The following is a 19378-nucleotide window of genomic DNA, read 5'->3' on the forward strand; positions in this document are numbered from 1 at the left end:
TACTTCAATCAAATCACCCCTCACCCTCCTAAACTCCAGTGGAAACAAGCCCAGTCTGTCCAACCTTTCCTCATGAGACAACCCACTCATTCCAGGTATCAAACTAGTAAACCTCCTTTGAACCACCTCCGATGCATTTAAATCCTTTCTTAAATAAGGAGACCAAAGCTGCATGCAGTATTCAAGGTACAGTCTCACCAGTGCCCTGTATAACTGAAGTATAACATCCTTACTTTTATGTTCAATTCCTCTCGTAATAAAGGATAGCATTCCATTAGCCTTCTTAATTACTTGCTGTAGCTGCATACTAACTTTTTGTGACTCATGTACTAGAACACCTAGATCCCTCTGCACTGCAGAATTATGCAACTTGCATTAATACAGTGTGTTTTCACAACATTAATATGTTCCAAAGTGCTTTACAGTGAATGAAGTACTTTTGAATTGTAGTCTCTGTTATAATGTAGGAAAACACAACAGCCAACTTGTGTAGAGAAAGATCCCACAAACAACAATGTGCTAATGTTTTCATAACCTGTTAGGACATTGGTTAAACTGCAACTGGAGTACTGTGAAGTTTTGATCTTAAGGAGGGATATACTTGCATTGGAAGCAGTTCAGAGAAGATTCCTAAGATGTTTCCTAGGATGAAGAGGTTGTCTTATGAGGGAAGATTGAGCAGGTTGGGCCTGTACTCACTGGAGTTTAGAAGAATGAGAGATGATCTTATTGAAACATGTAAGATTCTGAGGAGGCTTGACGGGGTAGATGCTAAGAGAATGTTTCCTCTCATGAGGGAATCTACAACTAGAGGGCATAGTTTACAAATTTGGGGTCTCCCACTGAAGACAGAGATGAGGAGGAATTTGTTCTTGCAAATGATCGTTAGTCTTTGGAGTTCTCTTCAACAGAGAGCTCTGAAAGTTGGGTCAGTGAATATATTCAAGGCTGAATTGGACAGATTTTTGATCTACAAGTGAGTCAAGGGTTATGAGGGATAAGCAGGAAAGTGCTGTTAAGGCAACAATCAAATCAAATGAGCTTAATGAATGGCACATCTGGCTTGACGGACCGAACAGCCTACTCCTGCTCCTATTTCCTACCATCTTTGGCCAACTCCCAGGCTAAAAGTATACACTTGTCCATGAGAGTAACTGAAGGTATGAGAACTGAAATATTGCAAAGAGTGGTGAGGTGTTAGTTGTGGCCCCAGAGCTGCATTCTTATATCTGAATCAGGAGGTTCTGGGTTCAAGTTCAGATCCAGAAACAAGAGCAGAAAATCCAGGCTGATATATTGATGCAGATGTTGATGAAGGGATAAACATTAGCCAGGACACTGAGGAGAACTGCCCCCTTCTTTCCTTCCAAATAGGTGCAGTGGAGTCTTTTACATTCAACGAAGAGGGCAGGCATGGTTTATGGTCTCCAATGAAAGAGATGAACTCTCCTCAGCGCCACACTGAAGGTGAAAATGAAGACTTTTCATTTAGCACGTTGGAGAGAGGGGGTTACTAATGGATGTTGGGGAAAGATAGAAGTGAAAGAAGAGCTGAACTTGGTGTAGTTTAGGATGTGGGCAGTGGAGAAAACACATGAGCGTTCATTGTGTGCCAGCCACTTCAATGTTCTCAAGTAACAACTCCACGTATCACATTTACTCATCACCAGTTATTAATCCACAGTTACTGATTCATAGTTGTTAACCCATAGTTACTGATCCAGTTATTAATCCACACTTACAGCTCCACAATTACTGATCCAGTTATTAATCCACATTTACTGATCCAGTTATTAATCCACCGTTATTGATCCACAATTATTAATCCACAGTTACTGATCCACAGTTAATAATCCACAGTACTGATCCACAGTTGATAATCCAGTTACTGACCCACAGTTACTGATCCGCAATTATTAATCCACAGCTACTGATCCACAGTTAATGATACACAGTTACTGATCCACAGTTATTAATCCACAGTTACTGATCCACAGTACCTAATCCATAACTACTGATCCACAGTTATTAACCCACAGTTATTAATCCACAGTTATTAATCCACAGTTACTCATCCACAGTTACTCATCCACAGTTTCTGATCTACAGTTTCTGATCCACAGTTTCTGATCCACAGTTTTTAATCCACAGTTACTGATTCTCAGTTATTGACCCACAGTTATTGACCCACAGTTATTAACCACAGTTACTCATCCACAGTTATTAATCCACAGTTATTGACCCACAGTTATTGATCCACAGTTTTTAATCCACAGTTACTGATTCTGTTATTGACCCACAGTTATTGACCCACAGTTATTGACCCACAGTTATTGACCCACAGTTATTAACCCACAGTTGCTGATCCACAGTTATTAATCCACAGTTATTGACCCACAGTTATTGATCCACAGTTTTTAATCCACAGTTACTGATTCTGTTATTAATCCACAGTTATTGACCCACAGTTATTAACCCACAGTTATTGACCCACAGTTATTGACCCACAGTTATTGACCCACAGTTATTGACCCACAGTTATTAAACCACAGTTACTGATCCACAGTTATTGACCCACAGTTATTGATCCACAGTTATTAATTTACAGTTACTGACCCACAGTTACTGATCCACTTTATTAATCCACAGTTACTGATCCACAGTTATTAATCCACAGTTACTGATCCACAGTTATTAATCCACAGTTTTTAATCCACAGTTACTGACCCACAGTTACTGATGCATAGTTACTGATCCACAGTTATTGACCCACAGTTATTGATCCACAGTTATTAATCCACAGCTACTGATCCACAGTTAATAATCCAGTAACTGATCCACAGGGCGAAATTTTACGGCAGTGGGATTTTATGTTCCTGTCGAAGCCAATGAGGTTTAAAATGTCTCGCCACGGTTTTATGGCCCTGTAAATTTTGCCCACAGTTACTGATCCAGTTATTAATCCACAGTTATTAATCCACAACGACTGACTCACAGTTGCTGATCCACAGTTATTAATCCACAGTTAATGGTCCACAAATATTAATCCACAATTAGTGATCCACAGTTATTAATCCACAGTTACTGATCCACAGTTAATGATACACAGTTACTGATCCACAGTTATTAATCTACAGTTAGTGATTTACAGTTATTAGTCTTCAGTGATTAATTCACAGTTACTGATCCACAGTAATTAATCCACAGTTATTAGTCCACAGTTTCTGATCCAGGGTTATGGACCCACAGTTATTAATCCACAGTTCCCGTTTTACAGTTACTGATACACAGTAATTAATCCACAGTCACTGATACGCAGTCACTGATCCACAATTATTAATTCAACGTTGCTGATCTGTAGTTACTGATCCACAGTTATTAATCCACAGTTCCTGTTTTACAGTTACTGATCCACACTAATTAATCCACAGTAATTAATCCACAGTTACTGATCCATAGTTATTAATCCACAGTTGCTGATCTACAGTTACTGATCCAGTTATTGATCCACACTTTGATGTGAAAGCCTTGAACAAAGAAATATGGGAGAACAAATGGTGCCTTCCAAACCTTAATCATTTTAGTTTTTGGCTTCACAGAGCTCTTAGTTTTCACATTTTCAAATTAGTTTAATTTTTCTGAGTGAGCTGTGGATTTTGCTAAGTGCTAATGGCCTATTTAGGCAGCAGCAGACCTGGTATCCGAGCTGAGTAGTGGTTATTCTTCATCAGTTGTTTAATACTGCACACTTTGTTTGCTGTGGTTCAGTTGGTAGGATTCTTGCTTCTGAGTTAGAAGGTTGTGTGTTCAAGCCTCACCCCAGGGACATTAGCACAAAGTCTAAGCCATCACCCACAGTTCTGGTGCTGATGAAGTGCTGTACTGTCAGAAGTGTTAGCTTTCAGATGAGACATTGTGCTGAGGCCCTGTCTCTCCTTTTGGATGGCTGTTATAAATTTCTGTTGTACTATTTCAAAGAAGAGCCTGTCCAAGCCACACACCATCCATCCTTGTCCATTCCTTCAGTGTCGCTGGATCAAAATCCAGAAACTCCCTACACCACATGGAGTGCAGCAGCTCAAGATGGTGGCTCATCACCGCCACAAGGGCAATTAGGAATTGGGTAATAAATGCTGGCCTTGCCAGTGATGTCCAGATCTCCCGATTGGCATGGCCAATATTTGTAATCCTTCCGCCAACAGCATTAAAAATGACTCATTGCTGGTAGTCAGACTTTGCTGCATGTAAGTTAGCGGCCAAATTTCCTACATTACAATACTTCAAAAGTACCTCATTGGCTGTGAAGTGCTATGGGACTTCTTGAGGTCATGAAAGGTACTATCTTCTTCCTTTCAAACAGAAAATTGGGTTTGTGAAAACCATGAACAATGTCTTGTACTTCTGTAGTGTCTTTTTAATATAAATAAATGATCCAGATACTCTGAAGGGGGTTTGGTAGGATGTGCTGGTGCATGGTCTAACACCCATTACCACATAATAGCTGAGCTGCCTCTAGGCTTGACTATTTCAGCACACTCCTAGCTGGCCTCCCACATTCTACCCTGTGTAAACTTGAGGTCATCCAAAACTCTGCTGCTCGTGTCCTTACTAGTGCCACATCCGGTCCACTTATTACACTTACGCTCGCTGGCCTAGATTGGCTCAAGCCAAAAAATCCTCACCCTTGAATTCAAATTCCTCCATGGCCTCTCCCCTCTCTGTCCCTGTGACCTCCTCCAGCCCTAACACCCTCCAAGCTATCTGTGCTCATCTAGTTCCAGCCCCTTGAGCATCACAGTTTTCATTACTGCACTGTCGATGGTCATGCCTTCAGCTGAATTGGCCCTAAGCACTGGAATTCCCTCCCTAAACCTTTCTGCTTCACCACTACATTTTCTTCCTTAAAACCTACCGCTTTAACCAATCCTTTGGACATCTAGCATAATATCTCCGTATGTGGCTCAGTGTCCAAGTTTGCTTCATCAAGCTCCTGTGAAAGGCCTTGGGATATTTTGTTATGTTCAAGATGCTATATAAATGCACATTGCTGCTGTTGAGCTGGGGAGCTTAGTATCCATTAGCAAAGCACCAGGCGAGGGGAATGAAGCCCAAAGGACTCAGATATTAAGACATGAGGAGAAAGGTCAACGTATAATGCAAGAGGTAACGCCTTTAGGAATGGAACATTCATGGTGACAATTCTAAGAAGTCGGAAATGATGTTTGATGCTTAGCATCACAATTTAACTTCCCATTTAGTCCAAGCTTCCAGTTTGTGTATTTCAGTTGACATGCTAATTGTTTGGGGAGAATTCGAAAGGTTTCAAGTTGAAAATGTTGAGCTTAGCCAGCACATTAAGATTAATACATACTTAAGAGCAGGAATGGATTTCCTCAAAAAAAAAAATTGTTTGCAAGTTTGAAAGTCTACATGAGGTATGCCAAGGCAGTTTGTGTTGAAGGTCAAGTTGACATCACATTTCCTATAAGACTGTCTCTCCTACTAATAAAATACAGAAACTCTTGACATCTTGCAAATGGATTGCTTAAATCACAATCACAGAATTGTTATGGCACAGAAAGAGGCCATTCGGCTCATCGTGTCAGTGCTGGCTCCCACCTTCCCCCCCCACCATCCCTGCATATTCTTCCTTTTCGTACAACAATCTAACTCCCTTTTGAATGATTCAGTTCAACCTGCCTCCACCACACTCTCAGGCAGTGCATTCCAACCCCTAACCACTCACTGCATGAAAAAGTTTTTCCTTGTGCCGCTTTTCCTTCTCTTACCAATTACTTTATACCTGCGCCCCCTTGTTCTCAATCCATTAACAAGTTTCTACACTGTCCAGCCCCCTCTTGCTTTTAAATATTTCTATCAAATTTCCTCTCAACCTTCTTTTCTCTGAGGAGAACAGTCCTACCTTCTCCAGTCTACATAACCGAAGTTCCTCATCCCTGGAACCGTTCTTGTGAATCTTGTCTGCACTCCCTCTAATGCCTTCACATTCTGCCTAAAGTGTCTGCCCCAAACTGGATGCAGCACTCTAACTGAGGCCGAACTAATGACTCATATAAATTCAACATAACCTCCTTGCTCTTGTACTCTGTGCCTCTATTAATAAAGCGCAGGATACCGAATGAAATCATCAGCAAAGCTTTTCTGAGCAGGGAGGGTTTTACTGTTTCTCCAGCTTTGGTCCTTGTCATTCAATGTCATCTGGCAGCTCGTCAAACGGTTAAAGATTCTAACTGTTGCTGGGTAAGAGGCATGCTATTTGGCTCAGATAGTAACACTTGTGCCTCTGGGTTCAAGTCCCACACCAGGAGAGACAAAAGTCAAGGTTGATACTCCGTGTACTAGTGAGGGAGTCTTGCTCTGTTGGAGGTGCCATCTTTTGATTAAGACATTAAAATGTGGCCTCTTCTGCTTGCTTAGGTGGCAGAAGAAGTTGGGAGTTCTCCCTGGTGTCCTGGCCACTATTTATCTCTCGATCATCATCACCAGAACAAATTATCTGGCCATCATCACTTCTTTGTGGGTTCTTCTTATGCACAAATTTCCTGCCTCGTTTCCTGCATGACAACAGTGATTAGACTTCATTAAGTATTTCACCATTTGCAACGTGTTTTGGGACATCCTGTGGCTGTGAAAGGCGCTATAAAAATGCAAGTATTTATTTTCTCTAATAATTAGAAACATTCATGTTTACCGAGACGTAGACTGATAGGATGGCTAGTTGGAAAATATCGGAACCAAAGGGTCAAGGCTGATATTGTATGGCAAAAACTCCCTGGCCTTATTTTTATGTTTGTAGGCCTCCTTGGGCAATATTTGTATGTCTAACCCCACCTGCTATCGTAGACACAGGGGGCAGGAATTTTTGGAAGGTTGGGTTTCCTGCCTCACAACCCAAAGAGTTGGGGGGGGAAAGCATCCCCACCGATACAGGCTACCCTACAACCAGTTTATACATGGCAGGGCATTAATTGGCTTAAGGGGGAGATTTCTGTCCCCATCAGGGGCAACCCTGTCTAAATCCCCAGGCCGTGAAACTGAAACTAGGAAGCCCCCAAGCTGGCAGCTCGGCCAAAGCACCGAAGTTTAAAGGGATACAGTGACACGGTTAGATGAAGTAGCCAATTGAATTGCCTGGCAACTCCAGTCCCAACAGCGCCAAGTCCGAATGGTGGACACTGCTGGGACTACATCCGGTCCCTGAAGAAGAGGAGCTAATGGAGGGCAGAATGAAGATATGCCTGGGGTATCGTCAGGGGCTGGGCCCCAGTGAAGGGAGTTAGGGGTTTGGGTTTGAGAGGGGGGAGGGTTAAAGGGTGGTGGTACCCAGGGCGGAGGGTGTGGGTGTGGCTCCGATGGACTTAGGGGACATGCAAAGGAGGCACCCACCCTTCCCCATCACCAGCCCTTGCAGCTAACACTGCCGGGCTACCTGCTTGGCTTGGACCTCCGCCTGCCACAGGTAAAATAGCAGCAGGGGCAGGATGAGGCACTTAACTGCCCATAATTGGCCACTTATGGGCCTCAGTAGGTCCAAGAGCAGACGGGCGTCCCGATGCCTCCACTGCCCCTGTAAAATGGGAGACAGGTCGGGGGGCAGCGGGACAGATAGCGGGCAGGCCAGGTGCTGCATTTTACACACCCCACTACCTTCAAACCCACAGCATGAGGGAACGGCCCTGCCTAAATCCCCAGGCCATGAAACTGAAACCAGGAGCAAGATGGCAGCTTGGCCAAAGCACTGAAATTTAAAGGGATACGGTGACACGGTTAGATGAAGTAGCAGCAAAGGAGGCGCATGTGGAGCGTCAACACTGGCATAGATCTGTTGGGCTGAATGGCCTGTTTCCATGCGGTAAATTCTGTGTAATTCCATGAAATGAGGCCCAGGGCCCAAGTTAGGCGGAGCTTTAAACACCGGCTCTAGCTAAGTTCTACCCCAATAACTTTGAATGGGGCAAAGATATTTTAATTTGTTCTTTCATGGAATGTGGGCGTCGCTGGCAAGGCCAGCATTTGTTGCCCATCCCTAATTGCCCTTGAGCTGAGTGGCTTGCTAGGCCATTTTAGAGCGCAATTAAGAACCAACCACATTGCTGTAGGTCTGGAGTCAAACGTAGGCCAGATCAGGTAAGGTCGGCAGATTTCCTTCCCTGAAGGACATTAGCGAACCAGTTTGGGTTTTTACAACAATCGATGATTGTTTCACGACCACCATTACTGAGACTAGCTTTCAACTTCAAATATAGACGTAAAAGCTGTAACAAAGCACCTGCGGTCATTCAACTACAACAACTTGTGTGTCTACATAGCACCTTTAGGTTAGTAAAATATCCCAAGTGCTTTGCACAAGTGCTATCAAACAAAATTTGGACCAAGTCGCAGAGGGAGGTATTAGGACTGGTGGCCAAAAACTTGGTCAAAGACAGGTTGAAAGGAGCGAGTAAGGAGTAGAGAGCTGGGGAGGTTTAGAGGAGGCATTCCAGAGCTTAGAGCCCAGACAACGATGGACACAGCCTCCAAAGCTGGAGGGATGGAAATGGGGAGTGCTGAAGAATTGGAGAGACCTCAGAGTGTTGTAGGCTTGAAGGAGGCAATGGAAACAAAATGAGGGAATGATATCATGCAATCCTGGCATTTAAGCTCTGGAAATGCTGGGCTCAAGGAACACCTGATATCCCACGTGTCTATGGGAAAAGCGGAGGGGGAGAGGTTTCAAATGGAAAAGACTTGGTCTCATAACACAAGGCGCTAATTGTCAGAGCTTTTAACTGCTTGACTTCCACTTTCTCAGCCAGCAGGAAATTCCCTCCCCATCACCTCCCCCACCCCAAGCAAAAGGTGGGTGTCCCGGTGGCACAGTAAATGGACATGTGACCCCAACTGGCACCAGTCCTCAATGATAATGGCCCTAAGATGTTTGCTGGGGTCAGGGGCATAAGCATGATGCAGGCAGAAGGGTCAGCCACCCTGAAGTGCATTGCAGCAGAGGCTTAACAGGTAGATTCAGGCTGTAGGTTAATACCAGTAAAATTAAAGCAGAATAAATCAAAATCAGAGCCTAGCATTCAGGTGCACCATGTTAATTGTATCTACTGAAGTTAAGCATATACAGGTGGAGGACATTGATTGGATGGTTACTTGAGCACATATAAAGAGACACCTACACAAGTGGGGAGGAAACGTGTTTGTACTCGAAAGAGTTACACAAGTGGGGAGTTAAGTGAGGATGTATATGCCTGTAATGTTTCACTTTGTGAATAAATCTATTCCAATTAAAGGTTAGCTCTGATTTCTCCCTTTGCCAACTATCAGGATTAAAACACACCAAGATGAAAGCAAAATTCTGCAGATGTTGAAAAGCTGAATTAAAAACAGAAAATGCTGGAAAAACTCAGCAGGCCCAGCAGTATCATTGGAGAGAGAAACAGAGTTAACATTTTGAGTCCGTATAACTCTTCTTCTGAAGAGTCTATTAGTTCATTAGTTTGTCTATTCCCATTGTATAGAATTTGGGTGGATCATTTATTCTCTATAAAATGCAGACAGACCAATCCCTTTGCATTCACAAACATTGTATAAAGTTTCAATGACCTAAACTGTTTCTTATTCATTAATAGAGCTTCCAGTAGACCAAAAATGCTTACAATTCTAAGTAATTCCTAATCCAAATATAAATCATAGAGTCTTGCAGCACACTTGGAGGCCATTTGGCCCATCATACGAGTGTTGGCTCTTTGAACATTCCAAAGTTGCTCTGTGAGGAGAGAGGTTTACTGCTGATTGCACAAAACATAACCAACTTGCTTCCAAAACTGTCCTGTGGGCAGTTACGTGTTTTATGGATCTAATCTCTTTTGTTGAAGTTTATTTATAGTTGGTGTTTTGCTTTTGTCCAGGGAGAATTGCTGAATCAAGGAATTAAATGCAATGTAATGGAAGCATTTTCAAGCTGGCTATTTCTGTCCCAGTCCATGGAAATCTTCAGTTAAGTATAACTCGGCACTCAGCAATTCAGTTTATTGCTCTCTCAACATCTAAACCTGAACAGCCTCCCAAACTCAGTTCCAGAAATCTGCTCTGTGTATTTTCTTTATAAAATTGTCTTTTTATCCCTTGGAAGGCTATGACTTTTAATCGATTCCTGTGGAATGGGAAAGAAAGAAAGAAAAAAATAGTCATATGGTAGTACAGAACTTGAGTATTGCTGGAAAAAAAGAGACATGCTATCAAAGCTTTACGTCTTGCACTCATCAGATCTGATGCAAGAATACTAAACTTCAGAGGGAACAACAATTTATACTGCATGAGCAAAGGCACTGATTGGTCCTTTTTCTCTTTTTTCTGAAAGAAACAATTTGCATTTATATGTTTTACATTTTTTGTTAAATAAAGCATTTAGTATCTTAGGCTATATTAATAGGGGCATTGAGTACAAGAGTAAGGAGGTCATGTTGAACTTGTATAAGACACTAGTTAGACCTCATCTGGAGTACTGCGTTCATATTTGAGGGAGGATGTGAAGGCATTGGAGAGAGTACCGAGGAGATTCACACGAATTATTCCGGGGATAAAGAACTGTAGCTATGAGGATAGATCGGAGAGGTTGGGACTGTTTGCCTTCGAGAAAGGAAGGCTGAGAGGAGACTTGATAGAGGTATTCAAGATTCTGAGGGGTATGGACAGGCTATATAGTGAGAAACTGTTCTCAAACAAGTCAGCATCAAGAACTAGAAGGCACAGATTCAAAATAATTGGCAAAAGGAGTAATAGTGATGCGAGGAAAATTTTTTTCACCCACAGAGTGGTTGGAGTCTGGAATGAATTTCCTGAGAGGGTGGTGGAGGCAGGTTTGATTGAGGTATTCAAATGGAAATAGGATTGCTATCTGAAAAGAAAGAATATGCAAAGTTATGGGGATAAGACAGGGGAATGCTCTTTCAGAAAGCCAGTGCAGAGTTGGGATTTTTTTTTAATGTTCTTACATGGGATCTGAGTTTCATTGGCAAGGCCAGCATTTTTTGTCCATCCCTAATTTTCCCCTGAACTGAGTGACTTGTCCAGCCATTTCAGAGGGCAGTTCAGACTCGACCACATTTCTGTGGATCTGCAGTCACATGTACACCAGACCAAGTAAGGACAGTGGATTTCCTTCCCTGAAGAGCACTAGTGAGCTAGATGGGTTTTTGCAACAATCACTGATCATTTCATGGTCACCATGACTGAGACTAGCTTTCAATTCTGGATTAATGAATTGAATTTAAATTCTACCCACTGCCCTGGTGGGATTTGAACCCATGTCCCCTAGAGGATTAGCCTGGGCCTCTGGATTACTCATCCAGTGACATTACCACTACGTTGCCGTACTCTGTCTGGTGTAGTGATGGATGCAGATTCAGTAGTGACCTTCACAAGAGAATTGTGCTGTACACAAACTCTATGAACCAGAGAAGGTTGAGAGGTTAGATGGAGATGTTCAAAGTCGGGGATTAGTTTTGGTGCTGGAAGGCTTGGTAACCAGAGGACACAGATTTAAGATAATTTGCAAAAGAGGAAAGGTGAGAGGATCTCTAACAGGGTGATTATCACCTGGTTATAATTTCCCCAAAGACCTTGAAGGTGATGACAAATTTAATTGTAATTATAACGTCTCAAACTGTGTCAAGTTGGACACGTTTACTTTCCCGGGCGAGTCTTACTTCGGAATGTATCATCTCATTGCTCGACACAAACTCGTGAGCTTTTCACATGTTCAGTTGAACAGGAAACCAGAAACAGTCAGCAATGTGATAATTAGTTTCTTGACACAATCTACATTCAAAACGATTCCAACCGCACAGTCCTTAAAGAGTCAATTGTTTGCACATCTCATTCTTTTCGTTAGCAAAGATATTTCAGATGGTACGTTAATTTTCTGTCAAATATTTTAGCTTCTATAATGACACCATTTGGGGAAGCAAGCTTACTGAACGTGATGATGTATGGCCAGCATTTGTTGCCTATCCCTAATTGCTCTACTTGCTAGGCCTTTTCAGAGGGCAGTTAAGAGTCAACCACATTGCTGTGGTTCTGGAGTCATATGTAGGCCAGACTGGGTGAGGATAGCAGATTTCCTTCCCTAAAGGACACTGGTGAACCAGGTGGGTTTTACAACAACTGATAATAATTGTTGCATCGCTGATTTATTAACTGAATTTAAATTCCACCTGCTGGCATAGTGGGATTTGAATCAATGTGCCACAGAGAATTAGCCTGGGCCTCTGGATTACGAGGCCAATGAGATTACCACTACACCATCAGATCCCCATCAAATAGCATTAATGGGTACAGTTATAGCAACCCAGGGTTGATAGCTCTCTGACTCTCTTCCTCTTGCTCTCTGTTGCTGTCTGAGGGAATTTTAAGCCCTCCAAAAAAAGATGAGTTTTTGGGCATTAAAAAGCCAGAAATCTCAAACTTAAACCCAATCTGATTCAAACCCACCCGCTTCCAGTCAGAACAGATCTGGGTTGGGGGAGGGGGCTGTTGGGGGTGAGTGGTGGTGGTGGGGGATGGGCAACCAGCCTGCTCTCAAGAGGCACATATTTCATTGAGGCTGCAGGCCTCATATTTTCTTTCCTTTCTGGCTTTAACATGAGCTGGGAAGCATGGCAACCAAAGGGAGGTGATGACTGCTGCATGGAACAGGTAAATGCTTTTCCAGCACTGCTTGTGGGCCCTTTCCCACGCCTCTCAATTGGATCCACATCCCGGCGATGAGACCACCTCCAACCTCCATTTTGGACACCCCCTCCGTCTCCTATCATTTTTCCCTTTTAGAAGTGTATTGAGGATTGGATTTGAAAACTGATGCAGTAAAATCTCATTTTGGATGACACTACGATTCTTTGAGACATTCACACCTGGAATGCCCCAGATGTGATCCTGAGTTATCTCCCCTGGGCTTGCTGACCAAGTCCAGTCCAGCAACGCCACGAATTTACAGTTCTCATCCTTGTTTTTAAATCCCTTCATGGCCTCGCCCACCCTCCCACCCTGGGTTCAATTCCCACTCCAGGACTTGATGGCCAAGGAAGGTGTGTTCATAATGTGGCCCAAGCAGGTTGATTATCAACCTGAAAACCCTCCAAACATACACTTAGAGCAGAGTGATTCCTGGTCAGTCATTTAATGGAAAGAAGTTGGAGCCTCTACCAGGCTACAATATGCATGTAAAAGTGTATGTTGCCATAGTAACTCAGACTCCTTGGGAGGCCAGTTGGCTGGAAGCCAATATGAGTCCAATTGATGCTAAGAGCACTGGGTTTGATCCCTGTTCTGGCCAGACTGGATTTGGGACCTATCTCCTTGCCTTACTCTGGCTGTGTTGTAGGCCAGATCTGCCTTTGGGCAGAGAACTGGAGAAGACTTGGCTGTTGCAACAACTCCTGGCTGACCTCCCACATCCTACCCTCCATAAAGTTGAGGTCATTCTAAACTCTACTGCCCATATCCTAACTCAAAACAAGTCCTGTTCATCTATCAACCCTATGTTCGCTGGCCTACAATGGCTCCCAGTTAAGCAATACCATGATTTAAAAATTCTCACCCTGTTCTTCAAATCTCTCCATGGCCTTGCCCCTCACTGTCTCTGTAAGACTTTCCACTATGACCTTTGTGCCCCTCCAATTCTCACCCTCTTGGACATCACTTATTTGTTCCACCATTGACATCCATACCTTCAGCTGCCTGGGCCTTAAGATCTGAAATTCCTTCCCTAAACCTCTCCACCTCGCCAGCTCCTTTAAGATGCTGCTTTAAAGCTACTTTGGTGACCAAACCTTTGGCCACATGGGTAATTGAATGGCGGAGTAGGCTTGGTGGGCTGAATGGCCTGCTCCTATGTTCCTATGGTTGGCCATATTCCTGGAGATTTTTAAAAATCTGTTCTTTCATGGGATGTGGGTGTCACTAGTAAGACCAGCATTTGTTGCCCATCCCTATTTGCCTTTGAACTGAGTGGCTCGCGTGACCATCTGAGGAGGCAGTCAAGAATCAACCACATTGCTGTGGGTCTGGGATCACGTGTAGGCCAGACCAGGCAAGGACGGCAGATTACCTTCCCTAAAGAACATTTGTGAACCAGATGGGCTTTTAACAATAATTGATGATGGTTTCATTGCTGAGACAGGCTGTCAACGCCCAGATTTTATTAATTGAGTTTTAAATTCCTTCAGCTGGGATTTGAACCCATGTTCCCAGAGCCTGGGCCTCTGACCTCCTAGCCATTATCACGATGTCACCATCTCCTCCCTATGATTTTCTGCCTCCAGCCGCAGCCCCATCTCCAATATTTTTATAAGTAACAAACAGAAGATTCAAAGAGAATTTTTTTTTTTAAAAAAAGCGCACAATTTCTTTCATTGACCTTGCCGATTTTACTCCCGGGTCTTTGCTCGTAGCAAGAGACCGGAAGACTAACCGTCCATTGCTGGGGACTCCAGGGCAACCTTGGAGGGTTGGCAACTGTAGTTGCAGCAGTCAATGACAAGGATGTTGGCAATCCCCTGTATGAGGTTAAGTAACTTGGCTGTCATGACAACACGTTTTGAGGTAAATACTGTGAGAAAAAGTCCTTTCATCCCAACTGATGACCTTTTCAGAGAAGGTGAAATCTCACCTGCGTCTGGTCTGACTGATGCCTTGTTTGTAACTGAGCCCTGTTGCCTTGAACCTTCCAGTCCATCTGTTCCCTTCGCTGTTGCCATGCCGGCTGTGTTTTATTTACGTGACTATCTCCCGGCCCGCTTTGAAGATGAAAGCAGTGATGCAGAATCAGAACTGAAACTGCCAAGATTGTTTGTTTCTCCCGTTTCCGACTTCCTTCCTCTCTTCCTCCCTCAGCCTCGTTGGCACTCATGGTCACCCTGCAGTCACCCCCCCACCCCACCACCTGAACCAGCCCTTCCTGAAGAGCCATGTGCAAGTCTGGCGTGTGATGAGCAAGTGGGGATCACCGTACAGACCAAGCTTCATGGTATCATGATATAATACAGCACAGAAGAAAGCCACTCAGCCCATCAAGTCTGTGTGGGCTCATCGAGACAGCTATCCAATTAGTCCCGCTCCTCTTGCCCTTTCTCCATAGCCCTGTATTTTTTTTCCTCTTCAAATATTTGTCCAATTCCCTTTCAAAAGGTACCATTGAATCTTTCAGGCAGTGCATTTCAGATCATAACAACTCGTGTAAAACAAAATCCTTGCTTTTCGTTCTTTTGCCAATTACCTTAAATCTGTACCACACAGAAAATGCTGGAAATACTCAGCTGGCCTGGCAGCCTCTGTGGAGAGAGGCGCAGAGTTAATGTTTCAGGTCAATGACCTTTGATCAGAACTGGGAAAAATCAGAGACGTAGAAAGGGGGGGGCGGGACAACGACAAAAGGGAGGCCGGTGATAGAGTGGAAGACAGGAGAGGTTGAGTGACCGAAGAGTTAGTCTTCCAGGGCCAAAGGGATTTTAGATGGGGCATGAAAAGAAAACAAAGCATAAACAAAAGATATGCCTAGAGCAAGTGTGTTGCTGACTGAAATGCAGTTACTTATATCTTCCATGAGCGACTGCTTCTTGTGATTTTGATTTTGGATTGATTTCGATTGGCTATGTTCATATACAGGGTTAATTGGGGAGTGGTGGGGTGGGGTGGGGTGAGGGAGGAAACTGCAATTTCACTCTTCTTCAATATCATTATTATCAGATGCCACTCCCTGACCAGGAAGAGGGGCAAGATATCAACGGTTAAGCACTTTCTAATAGGTTCTGGAAAGTGCATGAGGGCAGTCTGCCTCGTTGCTTTTCTACTCTGTTCCCATCTAATAACGTGGCATTCTGCATGGTGAGGAGAGAGGGCAAGTCATCCAGAGGGATAACCTGATGGATTCAGAACTGCCAGCCATGGCCCAGCTACGGGTAACACTCTTGTCTCTGAGTCAGAAGGTTATGGGTTGCAAGGCCCAATGCAGAGACTTTAGGAGGGACGCTGGGGCCTTGAAAGTGCACCTAGCGGATCTAGCGCACGGATATTGTGGAATACCTAGTGACTTGTCTGTAAACAAAAGGAATATGCTCGAGCCTTGTACCTTTTCTGACACACCCAGGGAGCATGGGGGTGCCTATTGTTCCTCGTTCCTTTCTCCATGGCATACTTCAGCCAATCAGAGTCAACTTGCCAACCAATCAGCACCCTTTGCTCCCATAGTATAAATTGTCGTGATTGTTTGAAATTTGGCATTCTTGCATTTGTCCTGATGAGTGAAAGATGAAAAGTTTTGGCAACTTGTCTCTCTTTTCAGCAATATTTAAGTTCTGCACTGCCAAGCGACTGAGAGACTTTAGTGCAAAATGTAGGCTAAACTGTTGGAGGTGCCTTCTGTCAGATGAGACATTAAACCACGGCCCTGTGTACCATGTCGGGGGGATGTACAAGATCCTGTGGTTAAAGGGGGAAGAACAGGGCTGATATCCCCAGTGCCTGACCCAATGTTTATTCCCAAACAAAAATCACTACAACAGATTACCTGCTGATTATGTTATGGTTGTGTGTGAGAATTTGCTGCACGCACAAATTGGCTGCTATGTTTCCTACCTTGTACCAGTGGTTACACTTCAAAAGTGATTTGAAATGGCTTGAGTTGATTAAAGGCACTATATCAATGCAAGATCTTTCATTTGATTGCCAGACTAGGAGATCAGCACCTTGGGTTCTTACTGCTTCAACAGATATTGTTGCTGGAATGGAACACTAGTTACCCCGCTGATATGTGGTCTGTTCTTGGAACCATTGCCTCTTAATCTTGTGTTTCTCCCACGTAGGATTTGCCAACCCTCCCAGATTGCCCGGGAATGTTCTGGAATGGAGATACCAGTCTCATGGGCGCTGCTGCCATCGGCCCAGTGGGGGAAAGTATTTCCGTGTTTTGCTTTGAACCTGAGACAAGTGGAGAGTATGCCATCACACCCCTCCTGACTTGTGCATTGTAGATAGCGGACAGCCTCTGGGGAGTCAGGAGGCAAGCCATTTGCCGCAGAATTCCTAGACTCTGACCTGCTTCTGCCGCCACAGTATTAATGTGGCTAGTCCAGCTGAGTTTCTGGCCATTAGTGGACATTCTCCAACCCAGGATGCTGATCGTGAGTGGTTCAACGATGACAATACAATTGAATGCCAAAGGGAGGTAGTTGGACCCTCAAGTCCACAGTGGCCTTGCACTTGTGTGGCACAAATGTGACTTTTCCACTTATCACCCCAAGCCTGAATGTTATTCTGATTATGCCGTTTGCGGGCATGGACTGATTCATCATCTGAGGAATTGCAAGTGGAGCTGAGCATCGTGAAATCATCAGCAAACACCCTGCTCCTGACCTTATGATAGAGTGGAGGTCATTGAGAAGTAACCGAAGGTGTTTGGGTCAAAGACACTGCCCTGAAAAACACGTGCACCAATGTCCTCAGGCTGAGATGATTGTCCTCTAGGTACCTCAATTACTTCCATTTTGCTAGCCAAGACTCCAGCCAGTGGAGAGCTTTCTTTTAGTTTACCGTTGACTCCAATTTTACTGGAGCTACTTGATGCCACATGCAGTTAAATGCTGCATCAAAATCTTGAGAAGATTGGCACCTGTTCTCTGGAACAGAGGTTATTCATCCAAATTGGACCATTGGCTGCAATAATGTCTGGAGTTGAGTGATCCTATCGGAACCCCAACTGAGCACAAGTGATGAGGCTATTGGTGAGTAGCTGAGTTTATAGGAGACATCCCATTATCTGAGTTGAACTGGACATGTGTTTCATGGAAGGGACAAGGACTTCAGGTCTTCAGGTCCACAGGTGGGAAATTGTCAGGAGTGTTGGAGCTGCCGAATGCAGTGAGCTCAGTGAATGAAAGGCAGTAAAGCTTGCCATGAATAATGAGAGGAAACCTCAAGAAGAGGAGAATATGATGATGTTACATCCTCTCTGGATATAGAGTGATGTTATATTCGCTCCAGGTATAGAGTGATAATATATTCTGTCCTGGTATAGAGTGATATCATATTCCCTGGCTGTGGAGAAAAGTGTTATATTCTCCCCCAGTAGAGAGTGATATTGCGTTCCCCAGCTACAAAGAGTGATGTTATATTTTCTCTGGATAAAGAGTGATATTAAATTTTCTCCTGGATACAGAGTGATGTTATATTCTCTCCTGGTATAGAGCGATGTTATATTCTTTCCTGGTATAGAGCGATGTTATATTCTCTCCTGGTAAAGAGTGATGTTATATTCTCTCTGGGTATAGAGCGATGTTATATTCTCTCCGGATATAGAGCGATGTTATATTCCCTCGTGGTATAGAGCGATGTTATATTCCCTCCTGGTATAGAATGATGTTATATTCTTTCCGGGTATAGAGTGATGTTATATTGTCTCCTGGTATAGAGTGATGTTATATTGTCTCCTGGTATAGAGTGATGTTATATTGTCTCCTGGTATAGGGTGATGTTATATTGTCTCCTGGTATAGAGCGATGTTATATTCTCTCCTGGTATAGAGCGATGTTATATTCTCTCCGAATATAGAGTGATGTTATATTCTCTCCTGGTATAGAGTGATGTTATATTCTCTCCTGGTATAGAGTGATGTTATATTGTCTCCTGGTATAGGGTGATGTTATATTCTTTCCTGGTATAGAGCGATGTTATATTCTCTCCTGGTATAGAGCGATGTTATATTCTCTCCGGGTATAGAGTGATGTTATATTCTCTCCTGGTATAGAGCGATGTTATATTCTCTCCTGGTATAGAGTGATGTTATATTCTCTCCTGGTATAGAGCAATGTTATATTCTCTCCTGGTATAGAGTGATGTTATATTCTCTCCTGGTATAGAGTGATGTTATATTCTCTCCTGGTATAGAGTGATGTTATATTCTCTCCTGGTATAGAGTGATGTTATATTCTCTCCTGGTATAGAGTGATGTTATATTCTCTCCTGGTATAAAGCGATGTTATATTCTCTCCTGGTATAGAGTGATGTTATATTGTCTCCTGGTATAGGGTGATGTTATATTCTCTCCGAATATAGAGTGATGTTATATTCTCTCCAGGTATAGGATGATGTATTATTCCCTCCGGCTATAGAGCAATGTTATATTCTGTCCGAGTATAGAGCTATGTTACATTTCCTCCTGGTGTAGGCTGATGTTATATTCTGTTATTTTATATTCTGTAATGTTATTTTATATAAAATGATATTATATCCTCTCCGGGTATAGAGTGACGTTATGTTCTGTCCAGGTGTAGAGTTATGTTATATTCTCTCCTGGCATAGAGTGATGTTACTTCCT

At 43.4% G+C, this 19378-nt stretch overlaps 1 protein-coding gene across 3 annotated transcripts in view; it reads left to right on the forward strand.

Annotated features, from left to right (window-relative positions):
* adcy5 (adenylate cyclase 5) overlaps positions 1-19378 on the forward strand; it is a 368070-nt gene that overhangs the window by 47635 nt on the left and 301057 nt on the right. Inside the window, exon 4 of one of the 3 annotated variants that reach the window (XM_041200523.1) lies at positions 16869-17786. The exons of the other annotated variants lie outside the window; for them this stretch is intronic. Within the exon in view, the coding sequence (XP_041056457.1) occupies positions 17775-17786 (12 nt within the window). The 5' untranslated portion in view covers positions 16869-17774. The remainder of the gene's footprint in view (positions 1-16868; positions 17787-19378) is intronic. 3 annotated transcript variants of the gene reach the window in all.

Source organism: Carcharodon carcharias, chromosome 12, assembly GCF_017639515.1.
Source record: "Carcharodon carcharias isolate sCarCar2 chromosome 12, sCarCar2.pri, whole genome shotgun sequence".
Classification (NCBI taxonomy): domain Eukaryota; kingdom Metazoa; phylum Chordata; class Chondrichthyes; order Lamniformes; family Lamnidae; genus Carcharodon; species Carcharodon carcharias.